General features: G+C 49.3%; 1 protein-coding gene across 10 annotated transcripts in view; it reads right to left on the bottom strand.

Annotated features, from left to right (window-relative positions):
- Nucleotides 1-20,697, bottom strand: part of TTLL5 (tubulin tyrosine ligase like 5) — a 157,748-nt gene that overhangs the window by 88,725 nt on the left and 48,326 nt on the right. For 9 of the 10 annotated variants that reach the window (XM_060181298.1, XM_060181297.1, XM_060181294.1 and 6 more), the window contains 7 exons: nucleotides 17,999-18,080; nucleotides 15,859-15,920; nucleotides 13,211-13,305; nucleotides 11,509-11,622; nucleotides 11,294-11,385; nucleotides 2,236-2,298; nucleotides 177-215 (listed from right to left, as the gene is read on the bottom strand). In XM_060181298.1, the coding sequence (XP_060037281.1) occupies nucleotides 177-215; nucleotides 2,236-2,298; nucleotides 11,294-11,385; nucleotides 11,509-11,622; nucleotides 13,211-13,305; nucleotides 15,859-15,920; nucleotides 17,999-18,080 (547 nt within the window). The remainder of the gene's footprint in view (nucleotides 1-176; nucleotides 216-2,235; nucleotides 2,299-11,293; nucleotides 11,386-11,508; nucleotides 11,623-13,210; nucleotides 13,306-15,858; nucleotides 15,921-17,998; nucleotides 18,081-20,697) is intronic. The other variant, XM_060181295.1, reaches the window with a different exon arrangement.

Here is a 20,697-nt window from a genome sequence, read left to right as displayed (position 1 = left end):
CAAACTTAGTTTGTGAAGCTAAAACCTTGCCACCGAGAATGTTTCGACTGGAACATTCTCACGTAAATATCCAAGCTGAGTCAAAGTGAGGACGGCTCTCTCTACCAGGCCTCCTCTGTGCTGGGCCACGTGTTACGAGCACGGCGAGAAGTTCTCAAGGGGTAAGAGGCAGTTACCGTGTTCTTCCTGTCAGGAGGCTTCTTCGTGGGTTTCCCCTGCAGGAGCAGAAAGGACACGCGGGTTAGAGAGCGCCCTGCAGAGCCCACACGCGGTGCTACACTCCGCTGTGGAGGTGAGCGAGGGAGGGAAGGCGTCTCTGAGAGAGGAGGGGTGCGCTGGGGGGATGCTAAGAAGCAGAAGGGAAGGGCAAAGTCAGTTCTAGAGAGAATTCAAACAATTTCTTGTCTTGGAGTATCTAGTCAGAAATCAAATCCTGTTTATTGTTCTCAACTGCAGGGAGCAAAAGACAAGTATTTTGTGACAAGCCCTCCTCTCTGTCTCTCTCCCTCTCTGTCTTCCCAGCCTCTCTCCCAGACTGGGGTCTCAACGCTCACTGATGCAAAAATGTTACTTATCAGAATATTTCCACCCCAGAACAAACAGCCCAGAGCTTAAGGAGAGTTTCTCCCTTGTCTCTAAAATAAGCGATAAGCCCCACCTGCAGGGGGAGCCTCACAATCTTCCTCCCTAACCCTCCTCCCCTCTAAATTTCTCTGTCCTAGCAAATAAAGTAAAAGTAGCAAGAATCATAAGCTCCAGCTACAGAAACTGAGTGCCATTCGCATTTAATTGGCATTTTCTTTCTCTTCTAGAGCAAATCCTTGTCATTCGGTTTGCTGTCACCTGACACTGATTTTCCAGGCCCTGACAGGCTCTTTTGTGTACGGCTGTACTTGGTTCAGTACCATATTTCCATTCATAACCCTAAAAGTCACGTACCCGCCGCCACAGATAAGACACTGAATGGTTCCATCACCATAAAGAAAATCACAGAGCGTAACTACGCACAGAAGCTGTGGCTAGAGACAGAGGAGCCTGTGCGCCTCCAGAGGTGGGAGGGAGGACGGGCCGGGCCCAGGCGACACGCGCAGGAAGAGATGAGCTTCTGTTCGAAGCAGCAGTGAAGGAACCACATTAAAAGCGACACACTGTGGCCACTTACGCAATAGTAATAGCCACAACGTGGCAGAAAGGAGTCACAAATCCCATCTCCCTCCGGGTAAGAGATCATGAAATTCAATGGCTGGCTGAAATCAGTTACTACAAGGGTCCTGGTGGGCTGGCGGAGTACCTGACCTGGCCAGTGCGTTGCTCTGCGCTGTCTCTCTGGTTCGAGCCCGGCTGTGGTCTCTCTCTCTCTCTTTCTCCCTTTTTGCCTTTTGTCTGTAACTTAAAAAATAAAAACCAAAACCAAAGAAAAACAAAACCAAAACATCCAGGGAGACTATACACATGCACACGTGCTGCGAGTCAGTGTGTCACTTGACAACTAAAAGGCTTGACATTGGTAAGTCAGTCCCTGAACTGCACTGAAACGCTTCCTTCTCAGGGGCAGCACATGTCTGTAGTCTGACGTAAACAGGCCTGGATTACTACTCCATTGGGATTCCATCTTTCTCAACTTCCCATGAGTAAAATGGGTCATGCTTTGGTGTTTTCCTCTACAACACGGTGCATGTACTTTGTGAGTTAGCTCCCTTCACTCTTTCTCATCTGATCATTCACAGCCCTTCTGTCATAAGAATGGATGATCCAGTCTCTTAAAATTGCATCTACGTTGGGGGCTGGGCAGCAGCGCAGTGGGTTAAGCACACATAGTACAAAGCCCAAGGATCCTGGTTCAAGCCCCCGGTTCCCTACCTGCAGGTGGGTGGCTTCACAAGTGGTCTGCAGGTGTCTGTCTTTCCCCCCACCCACCCCATGTTCCCCATCTCTTTCAATTTCTCTGTCTTATCCAAAAAAAAAAAAAACTGTTTTTCAATGGCCACATGAGCAGGCACTAAGCCCCAGAGATAAACCTGGAGGCAGAAAAACCCGGCAAATCTCAGGGCCAGGCGGTGGTGCACCTGGTTAAGCACACACACAGCGCACAAGGACCCGGTTCCAGCCCCTGGTCCCCACCTGCAGGGAGAAAGCTTCCTGAGTGTTGAAGCAGGGCTGCGGGCGTCTCTCACCCTCTGCCTCCTCCCCTCAATGTCTCTGTCTCCATCCAGTAATAGCAAATCCAATCCCCACCTGTCCTGGAAGAGGCGTGTGGCCAGCATGTAGTTCATGGAGGTCTTGTGCTCCAGGTAGGACCTGGGAAACAAAGAGCAGATGATGTTTCTTCAGAGTGGTTGAAGAGGGAGACACTATGCAGAACTAATGTCAAGACCAGCAGGAAGTGGCGGGCTACTTTATAGTCTGTTGTCAACTAGTCCTGCGTCTCTAAAGTGGCAAAAGAGGAGAGAGCTGGCCGGATTAAGTTTATAAAATCCGAGGGTAACATAGCAAACACACGAGGATGAAAACACTAAAGTGAGACTAGAGGCCTCAACCCTGAGCACCAGCTCTGTCCAGCCTCAGTCCGGTGAGGACCCAGCACTGACCACGCCGGTCACAGCAACACAGCAAACATCAGCAACGGGGCGGCGGTGGGAATGACCTTCACTGATGACCCAAGACAAGAAACTGCCCCAAATTCATCAGATGAAAGAAAGCTCCCTGAGGAAAACTTCAAAACATACTGGTGCTCACTGTGCAAGTGAGGACACCCACAGGAGAGTCTCCAAGAGGAGAAATGTTCCAATACAGGACAAATCCATACAGGAAACAAAGAGCTAAAGCCATGGCAGCTGAGATAAAGAACAAGGCTGAGGGATTCGACAGCAGAACGCTGGAAGCCAAACATCGAGTCACTCAGCTTGGCGACAAGGCAGAGGAAACGAGACAATGAGAGAGAGGGAGGAGATTTTGGAAGAAAGCAAGAGAAAAATGACAACCAACAATGACAACACTAAGAAGAGCAACATCTGCATCCTGGGTCGCCCGAAGAGAGAGAGAGAGAGAGAGAGAGAGAGAGAACTGGAGAACCGCACTGTGTGAGCTAACAGCTGACAACTTCACAGCACTGAGCAAAGGAAAAAAGAGACTCAAGAAGCTGAGCGGGTGCCACACACAATCAACCCAAAGATGAGCCCAGCAAGGCACACCATAGCCAAAGTGGCAAAAGACAACAGTAAAAAGTAATTCCCGAGAGCAGCAAGACAAAGACACACAGACAGCAGGCAGCTGGGAGAGGAAGGAGCCCTCAAGTGGAGAAGGCGCCATCCCGGCACCCCGCCGTCTGTCCTGTCCGAGGCTCGGGGACTGGAGACATTGTGAGTACTGAGTGCTGGCCCCAGATGGCTGCCGAGAAGCAAAGCTCTGAACTTGTGTCTTTGTGTAAGTGCAGGAGGCCAACACGCCAGGAGCCCTGAGGAGGCCAAAGCCTCAGTCTGCACTGGGCCAACCTGCCTCCAGGGGAGGCTGGAGTGGGAAGGATGGCTGTACCCTGCTCCGCAGGGTCTGGAAAGGGCTTGAAGTAGGTGGGGATTCTCTCTCTGGACCCAGGCGCTGTTCCACTGACACCAGGAACATTCAGGCACCTCGGCCCGTCCTCTCCCCAACAATTCATCTACAGAGGAGGACACACAGAGACCAGGACCAGGATCCCTACAGCCACAGCGGCACCTTCTGGTCAACAAAAGAAGACAAGTCCAACACACGAAACTGAGGAATGGCTGTTAGTGATCCTTCCATTTCAGAGACAAACGCAGCTATCGCGCAAACCCAGGAAGATGCTGATCCAGAGACACTCTCAGAGGCAAGCACAGGAAATGACTGTGTGGGCACTCGAAGAAATGAAGACCTCTCCCCTGCACACCGAGAAGCAGATACATACAGGCACTCAGGGACTGAAAGAGTCACTCACTAATGTGACAGAAAGTATGAAGACCTCTCCCCTGCACACTGAGAAGCAGATACATACAGGCACTCAGGGACTGAAAGAGTCACTCACTAATGTGACAGAAAGTATGAAAATGAGAACGAAACTCCCAACGGCTTGTGAAGAATATGAAGCTGGATGGTCAAACTAGGAAGCAGACTCACTCACGCAAAGGAAAGGACATTAGGGACAGAAGACAAGTGGGAAAGTCTGGCTTCCAAGAGAACGGAGAGAAGGTCTAGGGAAACACGCAGCTCTGAGGAACAGCAGGCAGCATAAGGAGGGAAATGTCAGGGTCATCAGAGTCTAGAGGGGATGGAAACAGGAGGAGCAGAGACACTGCAGGTGTCGGGACAAATGCTAATACTGCAGGTGTCGGGACAAATGCTAATACTGCAGGTGTTGGGACAAATACTAATACTGCAGGTGTTGGGACAAATGCTAATACTGCAGGTGTCGGGACAAATGCTAATACTGCAGGTGTTGGGACAAATACTAATACTGCAGGTGTTGGGACAAATGCTAATACTGCAGGTGTCTGGACAAATACTAATACTGCAGGTGTCAGGACAAATACTAATACTGCAGGTGTACTTCGGTTCCCAAGGCTCCGAGGTCCCCAATTCAATCCTAAGCACCACCAGCCAGAGCTGAGCAGGGCTCTGGTGCACACCTCTCTCTCCCTCTCCTTTTCTCTCTCCTTTGTCTCCCCATCTCTCTCATTAAAGTGTTAAAAACAAAAACACAAACAAAAAAGAGCAAAAAAAAATTAAGCACACTCTATACTCATATAAAATACTGGCCTTATAATCTCTCAAACCCATCAATTCACTAGCTGCCATCGGCCTATAACTCATCCATGGAAAGGCAGTAAGTAGGAGGGAGGCTCAGGAAACAGAACTACATGTTGCTTCCAGGAAGCCCACTTGCCTTGTCAGGACAAATACAGGCTCAACCTGCAAGGCTAGAAAGGGGTCACACAGACTAACTGGCCACAGAAGAGGGCGGGAATAGCCACGCTCTACGTGCAGAAGAGTTGCCTGAGAGGCACAGACAGACATCACACAACGAGAAGGGCATCGGCCAACCAAATGGCTCAGCCATCATTAGAATTTATGTGCCAAGTGACAGGACATCCAAATATGTAAAGAACCTAATAGCAGAATTAAAAAGGTGCCTTGGCAGCGACAGCCTATGAGGAGGGGACTTACACACTCCGCTCTCCTGAATAAACAGACGAACCAGACACAAAGTTGATGACAAGAGCTTTAAAGAGGGAGAAAGATTAGGTGAGACATATCAGACCTCTTCACCTACCTTCTACCCCTGCAGGCAAAGAGCAGGGGGGAGGTGTACACATTCTAGAACCCACCCAACGTTGTCATGGACGGCCCATCTGCTGGGTCACAAAGGCAGTAGCAACGGACACCAGAGCACTGCCTTCACTCTGAGGAGCTTCTCAGACCACCTTCAAACCAGCAACCAGCCACAAAATGAAAACTGAAGAAATATAAAGACACCAAAGCAGGGAGTTGGGCGGGAGCGAAGCGGGTTAAGTGCAAGGACCGGCCTGAGGATCCCGGTTCGAGCCCCCGGCTCCCCACCTGGAGAGGAGTCACTTCACAGGCAGTGAAGCAGGTCTGCAGGTGTCTTATCTTTTTCTCCCCCTGTTTTCCCCTCCTCTCTCCATTTCTTTCTGTCCTATCCAACAATGGTGACATCTATAACAACAACAATAATAACTACAACAACAATAAACAAGGGCAACAAAGGGGGAAATAAATATTTAAAATAATAATAATAATAATAAAAGATACCAAAACAACTTTTTGATGTATGAAGAAACTTAATGTTTCTGGAAACAAATGGTAATGAAGCCACAAGCTACTAGAATCTACGGGACATGCCAAACAAGAGCACTAAGGGAAACTCATGGCATGACAGGTCCGTGTCAGGAAGCAAGCCCCCAGTCCCCACCTGCAGGGGGAAAGCTTCACAAGTGGTGAAAGAGTAGTGCAGGTCTCTCTGTCATTCCCTCTCTCGTTCCCTTCCCTCTCAATTTCTATTTGTCCAATAAATAAATAAATATTTTTAAAGAAACATTGGAAAGTTTCCCTATCCGCATTTTAGTCCTACTGTGTAAGTAAAAGAAAGGATCCAAACTGAAAGAGGCACATCACTATCTACAGATGACGTGACAGGGCTTGGGGCCGTAGCACAGCAGGCTAAGCGCACGTGGCGCAAAGCGCAAGGACCGGCTTAAGGATCCCGGTTCGAGCCCCCGGCTCCCCACCTGCAGGGGAGTCTCTTCACAGGCAGTGCAGCAGGTCTGCAGGTGTCTGTCTTTCTCTCCCCCTGCCTTCCCTCCTCTCTCCATTTCTCTCTGTCCTATCCAACAACGACGACAACAATAACAGATGACGTGAGGAACAGCATATATAGAAAATCCAAAAGTCTGGAGCAAACTCTTAGACGTCATTAGGCAACACGTTGTTAGGCAGCTGGTGTGGATTCAATACCTAAAAATTGACAGTATTGCTTTATGCAAGCAGGAAATTAGAAGAAGAAAAACCAAGAAAGCAATCCCATTTATCATATCAAAGAACTAGATGCCTATGAATAAATCTCACCAAGGGGTGAATGATTCGTGTATTGAAAACTAGGATTCCTTACAAAGGAAACTTACAGACACTCAAGCAAGTGTGAAGACCCCCCTGAGGCCCTGATCAGAGTCACACGAGCATCTGGGGGGTGGGGTAACCGGCGCTAACATTCCTGCAGGGCCACTGAGCAGCTGGGTTTCTGGAGCCACACCCACAAAAAGCCGGCGATGGGGGCTCAGTCCTCTTGGTTTCTGACCGCACTGCCGGGCCGCGTTGACGCAGACTGGCGGGAAGCAAAAGGGCACACAGGTCGCTGCACAGAATCCAGAGTCCAGGAACAAGCCCCACACGCACGGCTAACAGATGGCAGAGGTGCCCGACCATCCCATAGAGAAAAACCGGGAGTCCTCCTGCCACTGTGTAAGAAACGCAAGTCAAAGTGCCTCAGAGAATTAGACATGAAGCCAGGAATCAGAAAATACACATAATAAAACAATGGGAATGAATGAGGTCTGCTTCACAAACGTCTTCAGAGTCTTGAGTCCAACAAGAGGGACAGGGAATAAGCATAAACCAACAAGATTTGATTTCATCAAACAGAAAAGCTTTTGTACAGCCAAATGCATCATCACAAAAATAGTAAGAGACCCCCCCCCCCCCAATGATCAGATCTCCGTATGCCAAACATCAGACAAGGGGGGGAGGACTAATAACCAGAAAGTAAAAAGAACTCACAAAACTCAGCAAACCGAAACAAAAAAAATCGTTAACAACCCCATTCAAATACAGGAAAACGATCTACACAGATTCTTCACCAAAGATGCTATTCTGTTGGCGAACAAACATGAAAAGAAAAAGCTTGAAGACACCGTTTACCAGAGAAATGCAAGCGAACATGACAATAAGCACCACACACCTGTGAGAATGTCACATGACAAAAGGGGAAGGGAGAGAAGGGTAGTGGCCATGTGGACAAAAGGACACTTAGCTGGACCAGCCCCTACAGAAAACTGTCTGGAGATTCCCCGGAATCCTGGAAACGGACCGGCCATAGGATGCAACAACCCTTTCCCAAGACTTTGTCCAGAGAACACAGTCCGCCCATGAGCAGAGGCCTACGTTCAAGGTCGAGCTATTTTTAATAGTCAAAAGCTGGAAACAACCCAAGTGCCCAAGGTAAGACAGCTGTGGTATGTATCGCCAGTGGAATGCTACTCAAGAGTTCCGAAACCACTGGAATGGAAGGCGGAGTCATGCTGGGCGAAATAAGTCAGGAGGAGAAAAGTGAACGCTCACTCCTAGGTGGGGCCTGAGAAGAGAGGAAGAACGATGCGAAACGTAGCTACAGAGGGCCGGGGTCCGTCCCAGGAGCTCTAAGACTCAGAGGGTCACCAGACGGCAAGGGTGACGGCAGCCTGGTTCTTCTGTGTCCTCTGATGGAGGAGGACAGCTGGGGGGCACTGTGAGGTGTGACAGTGGCCGTCGAATCAACGTGTCTTCCACGAGTGTGACTTTTCAAGGAAAAGCAGCCAGTCAGCTGAGCGGCAAGGCAGTGCGGTGTGCACAAGGTCCTGATGCTCAGCTGGGCAGAGTCAGGGAGCTTTATTTTGCTGCCACTTGGATGAGACTGCAAGGAGTCGAATGCGCTGACTGACATAAGCCTCGTGCTCAAGGTGGAGGAAGCTGATGAACAAAGAACGTAAAATGCAGGCTGAAACCTGAATCAGCTGTGACCTACTGCAGAAGATCCAAGGGCTCACAAAGGGAGGAGCAGGGGGCTTGGGTAGGGTGGGGGGCCGTGTCCTGTGGAGGGAGCTGACAGGCTGGCGGACACGTGGTATGCAGAGATGGGGCCTGGGGAGAGAGGGGAGGGACCACATCTGTGCCCACACAGCCCTGCGACCCAGCACCCCCACAAAGCCAGCTTGTAGAACATAAGAAACAGACCGACCACTGAGAGAAAGAAAATCAGAGAAGATCTGAACAGATGGAGAGATTGACCACTTCCAGGTGATGAAAAATTCGTTTATGGTGACCACAGCTCCCAAATTAGTCGGCACATTCAGCGCAGTCCCTAACACGAGGAGGCGTCTTCGGTTTGGAAACTGACAAAAACCACTCTAAAGCAAAGGATACAAAATTACCCAGAGGAGCAGGGGAGACAGCATAATGGTTCTGCAAAGAGACTCTCAAGCTTGAGGCTCTAAAGTCCCAGGTTCAATCCCCCACACCACCCTAAACCAGAGTTGAGGAGTGCTCTGGTAATAAATAAATAAATAAATAAATAAATAAATAAATAATCCAGAGGCCAGGCGGTGGCACACCTGGTTAAACACACACAGTTTGAAGTGCCAGGACCCCCACAAAGATCCTGGTTTGAGTCCCCAGTTTCCTACCTGCAGGGGGGGAGGTTGCTTCACAAGCAGTGAAACAGGTCTGCAGGTGTCTTTCTCTCCCCCTCTCAATTTCTCTCTGTCCTATCCAGTAAAATTGAAAAAATGACCTCCAGGAGCAGTGGATTTGTGGTGCTGGCACTGAGCCCCAACAATAACCCTAGAGGCAAAAAAAAAATCCAAAAACGGCGTTCAAAGAGCCAATCTGGGAAACTCACACCAATTTCAAGACTCAGTGTGTGTGGGGGGCGACCAGCTTGGTGGAGAATGGTGTTTGCACATGCCCAGTGTGGGGACGGAATTACAGCTCTGAATTCTTGCAATTTTGTAAAACATTATTAAATTACTTACCAAAAATATTTTTCAAAAGAACTGAGTGAGCACACAGCTTAGGAAAACTGGATATAGCTTTAAAAAATGGACTCCTACGTTCCAATGAACTGTCAACAATATCAAGGTCATTAGTGGAGTCAGTGCCCCAAACAGGCCTGGAGCAACGCACACCCACAGGGCCAGAACTAAACCTCAAGCCTGCCTTACACCCTACACAAATCAAACCTAGCGCACACCAGAAACAGATGTGACGTGTGTGCTCAACCAGAAGCACCCCTGCCAGGCTCCAGACGGTAAATTGCAAGTTAAGACTGTGAAGGAAAAAGGGGGGCTAAGCGGTGTCGCACCTGGCTGAGCGCACATGTCACAGTGAGCAAGGACCCGGGTTGGAGCCCCCGGTCCCCACCTGCAGGGGGAAAGGTTTGTGAGTGGTGAAGCAGGGCTGCAGGTGTCTCTCTGTTTCTCTCCCTCTCTATCTCCCCCCCTTCTTTCTCGATTTCTGGCTGTCTCTATCCAATAAAGAGAATTTTTTATATATTTATTTATTTATTCCCTTTTTGTTGTCCTTGTTGTTTTATTGTTGTAGTTATTGTTGTTATTGATGTCATCAGTGTTGGATAGGACAGAGAGAAATGGAGAAAGGAGGGGAAGACAGAGAGGGGGAGAGAAAGACAGACACCTGCAGACCTGCTTCACCGCCTGTGAAGTGACACCCCTGCAGGTGGGGAGCCAGGGGCTCGAACAGGGATCCTGATGCCGGTCCTTGTGCTTCACACTACCTGTATTTAACCCACTGTGCTACCACCCGACTCCCTATAAAAAGAATTTAAAAAAACAAAAAACCTTCTAGAATAAAATGTGAGAGAGAAAGCTTCCTGAAGTTGAAGCTATCCAAGATTTATTTGACAGGCGACACAAAATACATAAACCTTAAAAATTCAAATATTCACTTGGTTAGTTTGCCGTAGCTTTGGCATAAAAGCTTTGGTAACAAAGTGCTAGAAATCCCACATTAAAAAAGAAGCATATTCACAAATGATCACCATCAAATGAATGCTCAGTACCCTTACCCATCAGAGAGAAGCAAATTAAAGCAAAAGAAACTAAACCATATGCACTAGGAGGCGTAAACTCTAAAAGCCCACTAAGACTGACCAACTAGGACTCGCCCGTCACTGCTAAGACCTGTGGCAGCACAGTCTATCCCCTTAGGAGGTGCTCACCCAGGATGAAATCACATGGCCACCCAGTGACGTGCACAAAAATACTCACAGCAGTTTTCTTCACGAAAGTCCCAAACTGAACAAACCCCAAATATTTCACAAACCAGGCTATCTTCCCACAGCGAATAGGACACACATGTAACAATGACAGCCGTGCCTTTGCTCAACCTCAAAGACGTCCTGCCAAACTAAAGAGTCTGGGCGACAAAAAGCACAACACTACATGGTTCTGCCGGTGTGTGACATTCTAGTGAAACCACAGTGATGTGAAGTAGGCCAGCAGCTGTCCGAGGCCGAGGATAGCAAGGGGCTGGTTTCCAGAAGCAAGCATCCTAGGGCGATGTTAATGTTCTAGGTCCTGACTGTGGTGATGAAGTTGGTGTTTGTATTACAGGTCCAAATCCACGAACATCTGTGCACTTAGATGTCGCACAGGCAATGTAGCATGTGGGCACACAGATAGACAAGTTTTGTAAAACAAAATAATGGTGAAAATAAATTCACAATAATGGTAAACAAAAAAATTAGGATAGTGTTTCATCTTGCATCTAGGGAGCTAGTTTGGCAGGAAGAAGGGAATTAAAAAGGGGAACGGGGCAAGGGAGTAGATAGTCACTCTTAATAGATGAGGCTTGGACTGGCCAATACTTTACTATTAGAGAAACAATGAAAGAAGAGAGGTACCCTGTGGCAGAGAATGACAATGGTGTGCCAGTGAATTCCAGGCTGTGGACTTGAGGTATAGATTGAAAAACAAAAAGGCAGTCACCTCACCCATATAATTCCCACGTCTCCGATGTAGGAAATATGCGGATGAATCCACCTCTCCGATCATTCTCCTCCTTCACCCTCCGCAGAACTTTGATCTACACGGAGGAAGAGGGAATGAAATGAGCGTCTACCCTGCGAACAGACATCTCTGGGCAGGAGTCGCTGGCGCCCACTGGGACCCATGTCCCCACAGAAGGCTGAGCTGGAGCCGTCTTTACCTCCTCCATGGACAGACCCAGCACAGAACCACCTAACTTCCCCGGCATCTTCTCTCGGCCTGAGCCCACGAGGTTTTTCATTTCTGCGTCGCTGGCGGAGAGTGGTCGGGAACGCTACGGGGAGGGAAAAACAGAGCTGCGTTCAGCACCTCGCCCCAGGGGCCTCCAGCCGGCGGCCCTGCCGCATCATTCTCTTTGCTAATGCTAACAGGAGGGCGAATTCAAAGCCCATTTTCTGTGATTAATCTCATGGACGGAAACCCCGAGAAATAGGTGTAAGCTAGTGACCTCAAACAAGAAGAGAAGATGGACATGTTACAGTGCGCAAGGTCCCAGGTTCGAGCCCCCGGTCCTCACCTGCAGGGGGAAAGCTTTGCAAGTGGTGAAGCAGGGCTGCAGGTGTCTCTTTGTCTCTCTCCCTCTCTCCTCCCCTATCCTCTCAACTTCTGGCTGTCTCTATCCAATAAATAAATAAAGATAATAAAAATTTTAAAAAGAGAAACAATGGAATAGCAGGTGACTACTCTGGGTTGAAACAGCTGAGGGGAAAAAAGGAGGAGGAGGAAAGAATAGAAAAGGAAGAAATGAAAAGGAAAGAAAAAAAAAAAAAGATGGTTATGTTACTCTGAGCCACCACTCACTCCTAACCTTGGTTTTAGGGTAGAGCTAATATTTTCAAGACTAAGGGAAAAATTGTGAAAATAACTTAAACATAACACAAAAAGGGTTCTTACTCCTTTTTTTTTTTTTTTTAAGCACTGGGGAAGAAGAATGAACAGAACAGAAATGGAACGCAGAAAACCAAGGAGCAATGCACTGTCATAGGTGAAACAGTTGGGGTTTTTGACAGGGGACCAAAACAACTAAATGGGGAAAGGAGAGTCCGATCAAAATAAAAGCAAAGGAAAAACAAACAAACAAAATCCCCCAAAACAGCTAATGGATTCAGGGGATCGATTCATAATCATGCAAGTACCAAATTCCCGGGGAAAACCATGACGGTGAAAAAGGCGGGGGGGGGGGGAGGGGGCAGGAGAAGTGAAAGGAGGAGCAGGAGAATGGAAAAGTAGAGGCTATGAGAGGTGGAATGGATCTAAGAGGCAATCTCCATTCCTCTAAGGTAATCAAGCCAGACAGGGCGAAGGAGGACGGTGGGCCTTTCAGACAGCAAGGGGTATTGACGGCAAAGCGGCAGAAGTGAATCCTCCCAGGTCGAGGAACAAGCAGACCAGACGGCCGGTACGAGCAAGCTGCTCAGCACACAGACCCGAGCGACGCCTCCGACGGCATTTCGCACGGGCACTGGTCTCCTAGGCGCTGAGCTCATCTGACCTCTGTCAGCACCTCCTGGTGGCTCAGAGTTCTTTGAAGAGAATCGGTTTCGGGAAAATATTTCAGCTGAGCATCTTTGCGCAGCAAGCGACAATCAAAAAGAACATAGCAGAGTAGAGACGAGACTTTTCTGTCTTATTTGTGGGCATACTGTTGTGAGAACAAAAGATGGCGGCTTCCAAACGGACGCGTGAAAAAAGGAAAGAAAGACTTAACGAGAAAGCAAAAGGAGAGAGTTCAGTGTGAGTCCGGCACTGAGAGCAGAGCCCAGAGCGACATCTGAAGGCGGCCCGAGGCCTGCTCTGGGCCCCACAGGCAGCCCTGTGACACTGTCACTAGATGCCACCGCCCAGCCGCTCGGCGGGCTTACCTGCGGCTTCTGGAAAGGGTTTCTCCTGGAAGACTCAAAGGTGGGGTAGATTGGCCGGGATGATGCCCTCTGCGCAGGGTCTTGGCACACGAATCCTGCGGGGGGCCAGAAGTGGAGGAGGGGAAACATGAACGCCTGCCATTTCTCACGAAAGTAGCCGGTGAGGTTTCCTAGTGCAGCTTCACCCGCAGGAAGGGACCCGACTCCTCCATGTCCGCCCCACCTGGACCTCAAAGCACAGTAACGGAGAGGAGCAGAAAGAAAAGGTAACTTCTTTGCTGGGGAGCTGGAATGTGACTCGAATGGACCAGGAGATGCCCGTCTCCAATGAACTTCAGAGAGGAGGTAAAAACAGCATTTTAAAAATGCACAGGCTTTTTCGGGGGGGCGGAGGAGGACAGAATAATAACTATGTAAAACTAGGCTGTCATGTCGGAAGCTCCGGAGTCCCAGATCCAACCCTCACGCCACTGTAAACCAGAGCTGCGCAGTGCCCTGGTTAAAAAAAAAAAAAAAGTAGGGCCGGGTGCTGGCACATCTGGTTGAGCGCTCACATTACAGTGTGCAAGGACCCAGGTTGGAGCCCCCGGTCTCCACCTGCAGGGGGAAAGCTTCGCAAGTGGATAAAACAAGGCTGCAGGTGTCTCTGTCTCTCTATCTCTTCCTCCTCTTTCAGTCTCTGTCTCTATCCAATAAATAAATAAATGTAACAAAAATTTTAAAAAAAGAAAGAAAGAAAGAAAGAAAGAAAGAAAGAAAGAAGGAAGAAAAGAATGTTTGAGGGGCCAGTTGGTGGTGCAGCTGGCTGAGTACACATTATAACATCATAAAGCACAAGGACTTGGTTTCGAGCCCCAGCCCCCACCTGCAGGGGAGCTTTGTCGTAGGTGAGGCAGTGCTGCTCTCTCTCAACTTTTTTTTTTTTTTGGTCTCCAGGGTTATCACTGGGGCTCAGTGCCTGCACTACAAATCCACTGCTCCTGGAGGCCATTTTTACTATTTTATTGCCCTTGCTGTTGTTGTATAGGACAGAGGAAATGGAGAGAAGAGGGGAAGACAGAGAGGGGGAGAGAAAGACAGACACCTGCAGACCTGCTTCACCGCCTGTGAAGCGACTCCCCTGCAGGTGGGGAGTTGGGGGCTCAAATCGGGATCCTTATGCCGGTCCTTGGGCTTTGCGCCACGTGCGCTCAACCTGCTGTGCTGCCAACCAGCCCCCAGTACCTGTCTTTCTCACTGTCTCTACCTAACCTCTCAGTCTTTGGCTGTCTCTATCCAATAAGTAAAGATAATTTAAAAAAAAGTTTTTTTCTTTAAAGAGAGAGAAAATAATGCTTGGGGGGGCAATAATGCTCACGCTGTCTCAGACGCTGTGCCCAGCACGAGACCTCGGCTCCGAGCCCTGTGCCGCCAGACGGTAGCTTCTGCATAGGGGAGACTTGAAGAGCAGTGAAGAAGTGATCTCTCTCTCTCACCCCCTCTCTGCCTTTCAACCTCTGTCTTTAAAAAATAGTAATGAGGGGGCCCAGTGATAGCACAGGGATTAAGCACACATGGCACAAAGCGCAAGGACCAGCCTAAGGATCCCGGTTCGAGCCCCCAGCTCCCCACCTGCAGGGGAGTCGCTTCACAGGTGGTGAAGCAGGTCTGCAGGTGTCTGTCTTCCTCTCCCCTCTCTGTCTCCCCCTCCTCTCTCCATTTCTCTCTGTCCTGTCCAACAACGACGTCGTCAGCAATGACAACAATAATAAACAAAAGCAACAAAAGGGGGGAAAATTGCCTCCAGGAGCAGTGGATTGGTGGTGCAGGCACCGAGCACAGTAATAACCTTAGAGACAAAAAAAAATAGTAATGAGTAAAAATGAAAGAATGGAAGGAAAGAAGGAAGGAAGGGAGAGAGGAGAAAAGGAAGAGAAGAGGAGGAAAGTGACGTGTGTGCTGGGACACTCCAGCTGTCAGTGAGAGGCCTGCTCCTGGCACAAGACCCACCTCAGGGGTCCACTGGCCCCTTGACAGTGGGCTTGCAGACTGCTGATCTGTGACTTGGGGAGATGTTACATGTTCCCTCAAAAGCAGCAGCGTCTCAGTCAAAGAGAACAGGGTGGCTGGTCTGGCCACACTTGCTGGTATACCGAGAGCAGATCTCACTCAGCGGGTTCAGCGTTTGTCTTTGGAGCCCAGAACCCGCTCCCCTGCCACCCCCGCCTGACTGCTCAGTTCCACTTCAAGGCTCTGGCTTATCTACTCAGAGAGGAACTTCTCCCGGGAGTTGCTTCAGTTCTAACCAGACCAGAAGGCTGACACCAGCAGACACTTTCTCGGTGGCTTTCTGTAGCCCGTCTCAGAGAGAAAGGGGGGCAGAACACTTTCCCCAGACCTTTACTTCACTCGCTTCCCTAGCTCACGCCTTAGCTGCGACCCAGGAATGAGGTCCAGGCTCAACTGTGGTTCAGCTTCAGGACAGAGTGGAGCCGGGAGGAAGAGAAACACGCAAACACTTCCAAGAAAACAGAACTTGTCTTTCTTTCCTCATGTAGTGCAAAACATTTGACATGGCTTAGGAAGTGTTGGCCATGCCTGCAGGGTCTGACGAAACGGACACCCTGGGTCAATCACTTCTGTTGACTTTCAAGCCCAGCAGTACTCACCCACGACCGTGAACATGTCTGAGATCATACTGGCTTTGATCTTCAGGTCCAGCGGCGCATCGCTAACAAGACAGAGAAAGAGAAGAGGACCTGGTGGTATTCTGTGCCTGTGTGGACGTCAATACAACAACTCATGCAAATGCTGAAGAGAAAACCCTAAAATACCCCCAGATTCGTGGGAAAAAAAGAAAAAGGAAAAGAAAAGTCTGGGTAAAAATACTCAAAATAAAAGCCTGTTGCAAAATCCCTCCTCTGGGAGGCAGGCCCGACACCACACTCCACAAGACCTGCTACACTGCAGATGTTACACAAGTCAGGAGGCCGGCGTGGCCAGCGCTGTGAGGTGGAGGGGCTAGACGACACGGGCTTCTTCCTGCAGGTGTCCAGCTGTCAGATTATTTTTGCAGACGTGCTGGCTGCATCAGACTCACACGCAAGTGAGGGAACAGTGCCGCTTCTGAACTTTTCTGAAGACTTCATTTTCTGTTCTGACTGAAGCAACCCTGCTCAATTTACACGCTTGCAAGGGACAGTGAGAAATACACACACCGTAATGTCACCAGATGGGATGGCAGGGACCCACAGGGAGACAAGTGGCACGCACAGGAGGCTGGATGCCTCCCCATGGCAGGCGCCGCCATGTTGCTTGGTTTGAGGTCTCCCTCTGGTATCCTGGGTCCCTGTCTGATACCCCTGCCGGGCACGATGCCACAGTCACCTCTGAGGAGAGGGGTGCAGCCCCCAAAGTGTCTGCACCTGCCCCCTCCACACCTTGTCGCTAAGGTCAAACCTCACAGAGGAGTCAATGTGTCTTCATTTGAGTCGTGGGCAGCCTGCCAACACCCCTCATCCTTAAAGACGCAGCAGCTGTGTGGTCCTTGGCATACACCGCTAGCGTTCTTGGGCTGTTTAGAGAAGACTGCAGCTGACAGGGATTCTGGCTGTCACTCCAGATCTAAGCGGAAACTTCTCTGAAGTTCATTCCTTTCTATATCCCTTTCTTCTAAACAATAGGCAGGTGGCTTTTTTTTTTTTTTAAGATTTTAAATTTGGATGGATATCAGGCAACAGACAGAGCGCCAAAGGGCCAGCATACAGGACCACCTCCATGAGCCCTGGGCTGCAGCCCTATACGTGGGGATGTGAATCTGTAAAAACCCTTTGGGCAAGAAAGGGAATACAATACCTCATGGATTTTTTTTAACCTCAACAGAACACTTACAAAGTTGGGATTTTTTAAACAGGAGAACTGGATATAAACATGTCTTTAGGGCCGGGTGGTGGTGTAGTTGGCTGAGCGCACACGCGCACACACACACACACACACACACACACGAGCAGTGAGGCAGGGCTGCAGGTACATTTCTCTCTGTGTGTTATCTCCCCCCCCAACACACACACTCTCTCTCTAAATTTCTATCTTTCCTGTCAAATAAAGAGGAAAAAAAATAGAAAGAAATGGCCACCAGGAGCAATGGATTCTTCATACAGGCACCAAGCTCCACCAATAACCCTGCTGACAATAAAATATGTATATTAATAATGAATGCAAAAGCCACCCTTAGAAGCCCAGCAGGAGTTGGGCAGTGGCACCCCGAGTCGAGTGCACGTGTCCGCAATGCCCGGGAAGCCGGTTCAAGCCCCACCTGTGGGGAGGAGCTTCAAAGTGCTGAAGCTGCAGGTGTCTCTCTGTGTTCTCTCCCCCCCCCCCCCTTCTCTCTGCCCTGTCAGAATAAAGGAGAAAATGAAAAGTGACCACTTGGAGTGGTGACCTGTCATGCAGGCACTGAGCCCCTGTGAGAACCCTGGCAGCAAGTAAAAGGGGAAGAAAAGCAGCAGCCACCCAAGATCTGGTGAGCACAGACTTCAAGCGGACACGGAGACGAGGGGCCAAACATTTGCCAGAAGCAGAAATTCTAGTCATCTGGGGGTGGGGGAAGATATCACAATGGTTCTGCAAAAAGACTCTCATGCCTGAGGTTCCAAAGTCCCACCTCACCATGAGCCACAGCTGAGCAGCGCTCTGGTAAAACAAACAAACAGAAAATGAAGGAGGAAAGACATCCCAGTCCTCTCTCTGCTCTGAGGAGACTGAGAGTGTCCTAGTGGTACTAACGGCAGCTGTGCCACACAGACTCACCAGGCCAAAGATGGAGAGAGGTTCACTTCCAGCAGCCATGGCTTCAGAGTAGAATCTATGAGCACGTCAAAACCGTAGAGCTCTGCAAAGACAACACAAGATCATCTTCCCTGCCACAATCCAGTCCAGATTCATATCTGGAAGAGTCAAGCCAGTCAACTCCCATCAGAGACCTAGAAACACGCTAGGTGTTAAGAAGACCCCTAGTTTCATCTGCTCTATTACTACCTTTGGGTTCCTGTTTGCTAAACACTTTGTTCTGCTTTCTATCTTAATGCTTTTCAGCCACCAAGCTGCAGATGCTACCATGGCCTTCCTGACTTCCCTGGGCAGATGACCTCACCAATGTGTCCTGAAACCCCACCTCCCCAGAGCCCTGCCTCACTAGGGAAAGAGAGAGACAGGCTGGGGGGGGGGGGTGGATCCACCTCCCAACACCCAGGTCTAGTGGAGAAGCAATTACAGAAGCCAGACCTTCCACCTTCTGCTCCCCATAAAGATCTTTGGTCCAGACTCCCAGAGGGATAGAGAATAGGGAAGCTTCCAGTGGAGGGGGTGGGACACAGAGCTCTGGTGGTGGAAACAGTATGGAATCGCACCCCTATTTTATCTTACATTCTTGTTGATCATTATTAAATCACTAATAAATTAAAAAAAAAAGACTAGTTCAAGTGTAAGGGAAATGACTCAAGTGGCAGGGATAATAAGAAAAGTCACGCTATCAAGTCCACTCCTGTCAATCCTATTGGCATCCCTGAGTCCCGCACAGAATGTGACTAGCAGAGATACGCAGACACAGCAAGTCCGTCAGTATCACTGCTGCTTCCGGCTGCTCCGGCTTGTCATCCCTCCTCCTCCACCCTCGGACACACGAATGCCCACTGGAAGCATCGCCCTAGCAGCCGTCCCTCCGTCACATTAACAGCAAGGTTAAAGTCTTGCATTTGCAGCCAAGGTCAGGAAGGCGTTTAAGTGTAAAAGATACTCATTCTTCCCCTTCTCCTGTGGCTTCAATTTACTGTTTGAAGACAGAAATTAAAATATACTGGAGAGGGAGAGGAAGAGATGCTCCAGAGAAAGCAGAGCAGAACTGTGACATGTCACCTCAAAGGAAGGGCTGGAGCTCAAACTCTGTGACTCCCGCATCTGAGTCTCATCTCCCAGTGTTGGGTTGCAAGTGTGAAGGGAAACAGTGAGCTTGTTCCTCCCAGGTTGGAGGCACAAAAAGGTAACCCTGGTGCCTCAGTGGGCAGCCACTTCTTCTTCTTCATTTTTTTTGGTAATATTTATGTATGTATGTATTTATTTATTCTCTTTTCCCTTTTCGTTGCCCTTGTTGTTCTATTGTTGTTGTTATTGATGTCGTCGTCGTTGTTAGATAGGACAGAGAGACATGGAGGGGGGGGGAAGACAGAGATGGGGAGAGAAAGACAGACACCTGCAGACCTGCTTCACCACCTGTGAAGCGACTCCCCTGCAGGTGGGGAGCCGGGGGCTCAAAACGGGATCCTTATGCCAGGTAGCCACTTCTCACTAAGTTAGAACCTTTCTCCCAAAAGCTCAGTATGCAGCCCCCATGGTATAAGAAGCCAATTGTGCCAGGCTTTCAGTATGTCTCAAACACTCCACTCTGGGTCCTCAAATAAATTGTTTATACCTTTTTCCCAAGAGGAAAAAAAAAGCCCACTTGCTTACCTGCAGGCCAACCAGAGAACGCACCCCCCAAACACAACTAGGCATTTTCCAGGATTTTACTTGGAGGCTAATTTCATGATTTTCAGAAGTATTTTTCCATTTCTTGGTCCTCTCAAAAATACAGAAAAAAGTTTAGACTTCCAAAAAGACGGTGCCAGAAAAAAAAAAAAAGACTCTTATCACCCACCATTGGTCAACATTCATAAAGAACTCTCCATGTAATATACATACAGAGCTTTTCTTTAATTCTCTTTATTTATTTATTGAATAGAGACAGCCAGAAATTGAAAGCAAAGGGGGTGACAGAGAGGGAGAGACACAGAGAGATGCCTGCAGTCCTGCTCCACCACTTGCAAAGCTTTCCCCCTGCAAGGGGGGACCAGCGGCTTGAACCTGGGTCCTTGTGCACTGCAACATGTGCACTCAACCAGGCGCGCCGCCACCTGGCCCCCAGATAGACAGTTCACGTATCCCATTTACGGGATGTGGATGGGGGTAGACGTTCATAACTGAATTCTCTCTGGGGAAGAATTCCATGAATGGGCTGGCTCCCACAGTGCTAATCCAGAATTTCAGTTAATGTGCAGAAATAACAACAGTCTGAGGGGAGATTCAGCCACATGGACCTACACAACAGTCTGAGGGGAGATTCAGCCACATGGACCTACACAACAGTCTGAGGGGAGATTCAGCCACATGGACCTACACAACAGTCTGAGGGGAGATTCAGCCACATGGACCTACACAACAGTCTGAGGGGAGATTCAGCTACATGGACCTACACAACAGTCTGAGGGGAGCATTCACCTACATGGACCTACACAACAGTCTGAGGGGAGATTCACCTACATGGAACTAAACAAAAGTCGCCCCACGTGGCTGTCTGGGAGGGGCACAGTGGGAAAAGTGCTGGACTCCCCAGCATGAGCTCCCGACTTTGAGTCCTGGCAGCACATGTGCCAGCAGGATGTCTGACTCTTCATTTTACCCCCTGCCCCTGGCCC

This window comes from Erinaceus europaeus, chromosome 22 (genome assembly GCF_950295315.1).
Source record: "Erinaceus europaeus chromosome 22, mEriEur2.1, whole genome shotgun sequence".
NCBI classification, from domain to species: Eukaryota; Metazoa; Chordata; class Mammalia; order Eulipotyphla; family Erinaceidae; genus Erinaceus; species Erinaceus europaeus.
This window is presented reverse-complemented; position numbering and strand designations above follow the sequence as displayed.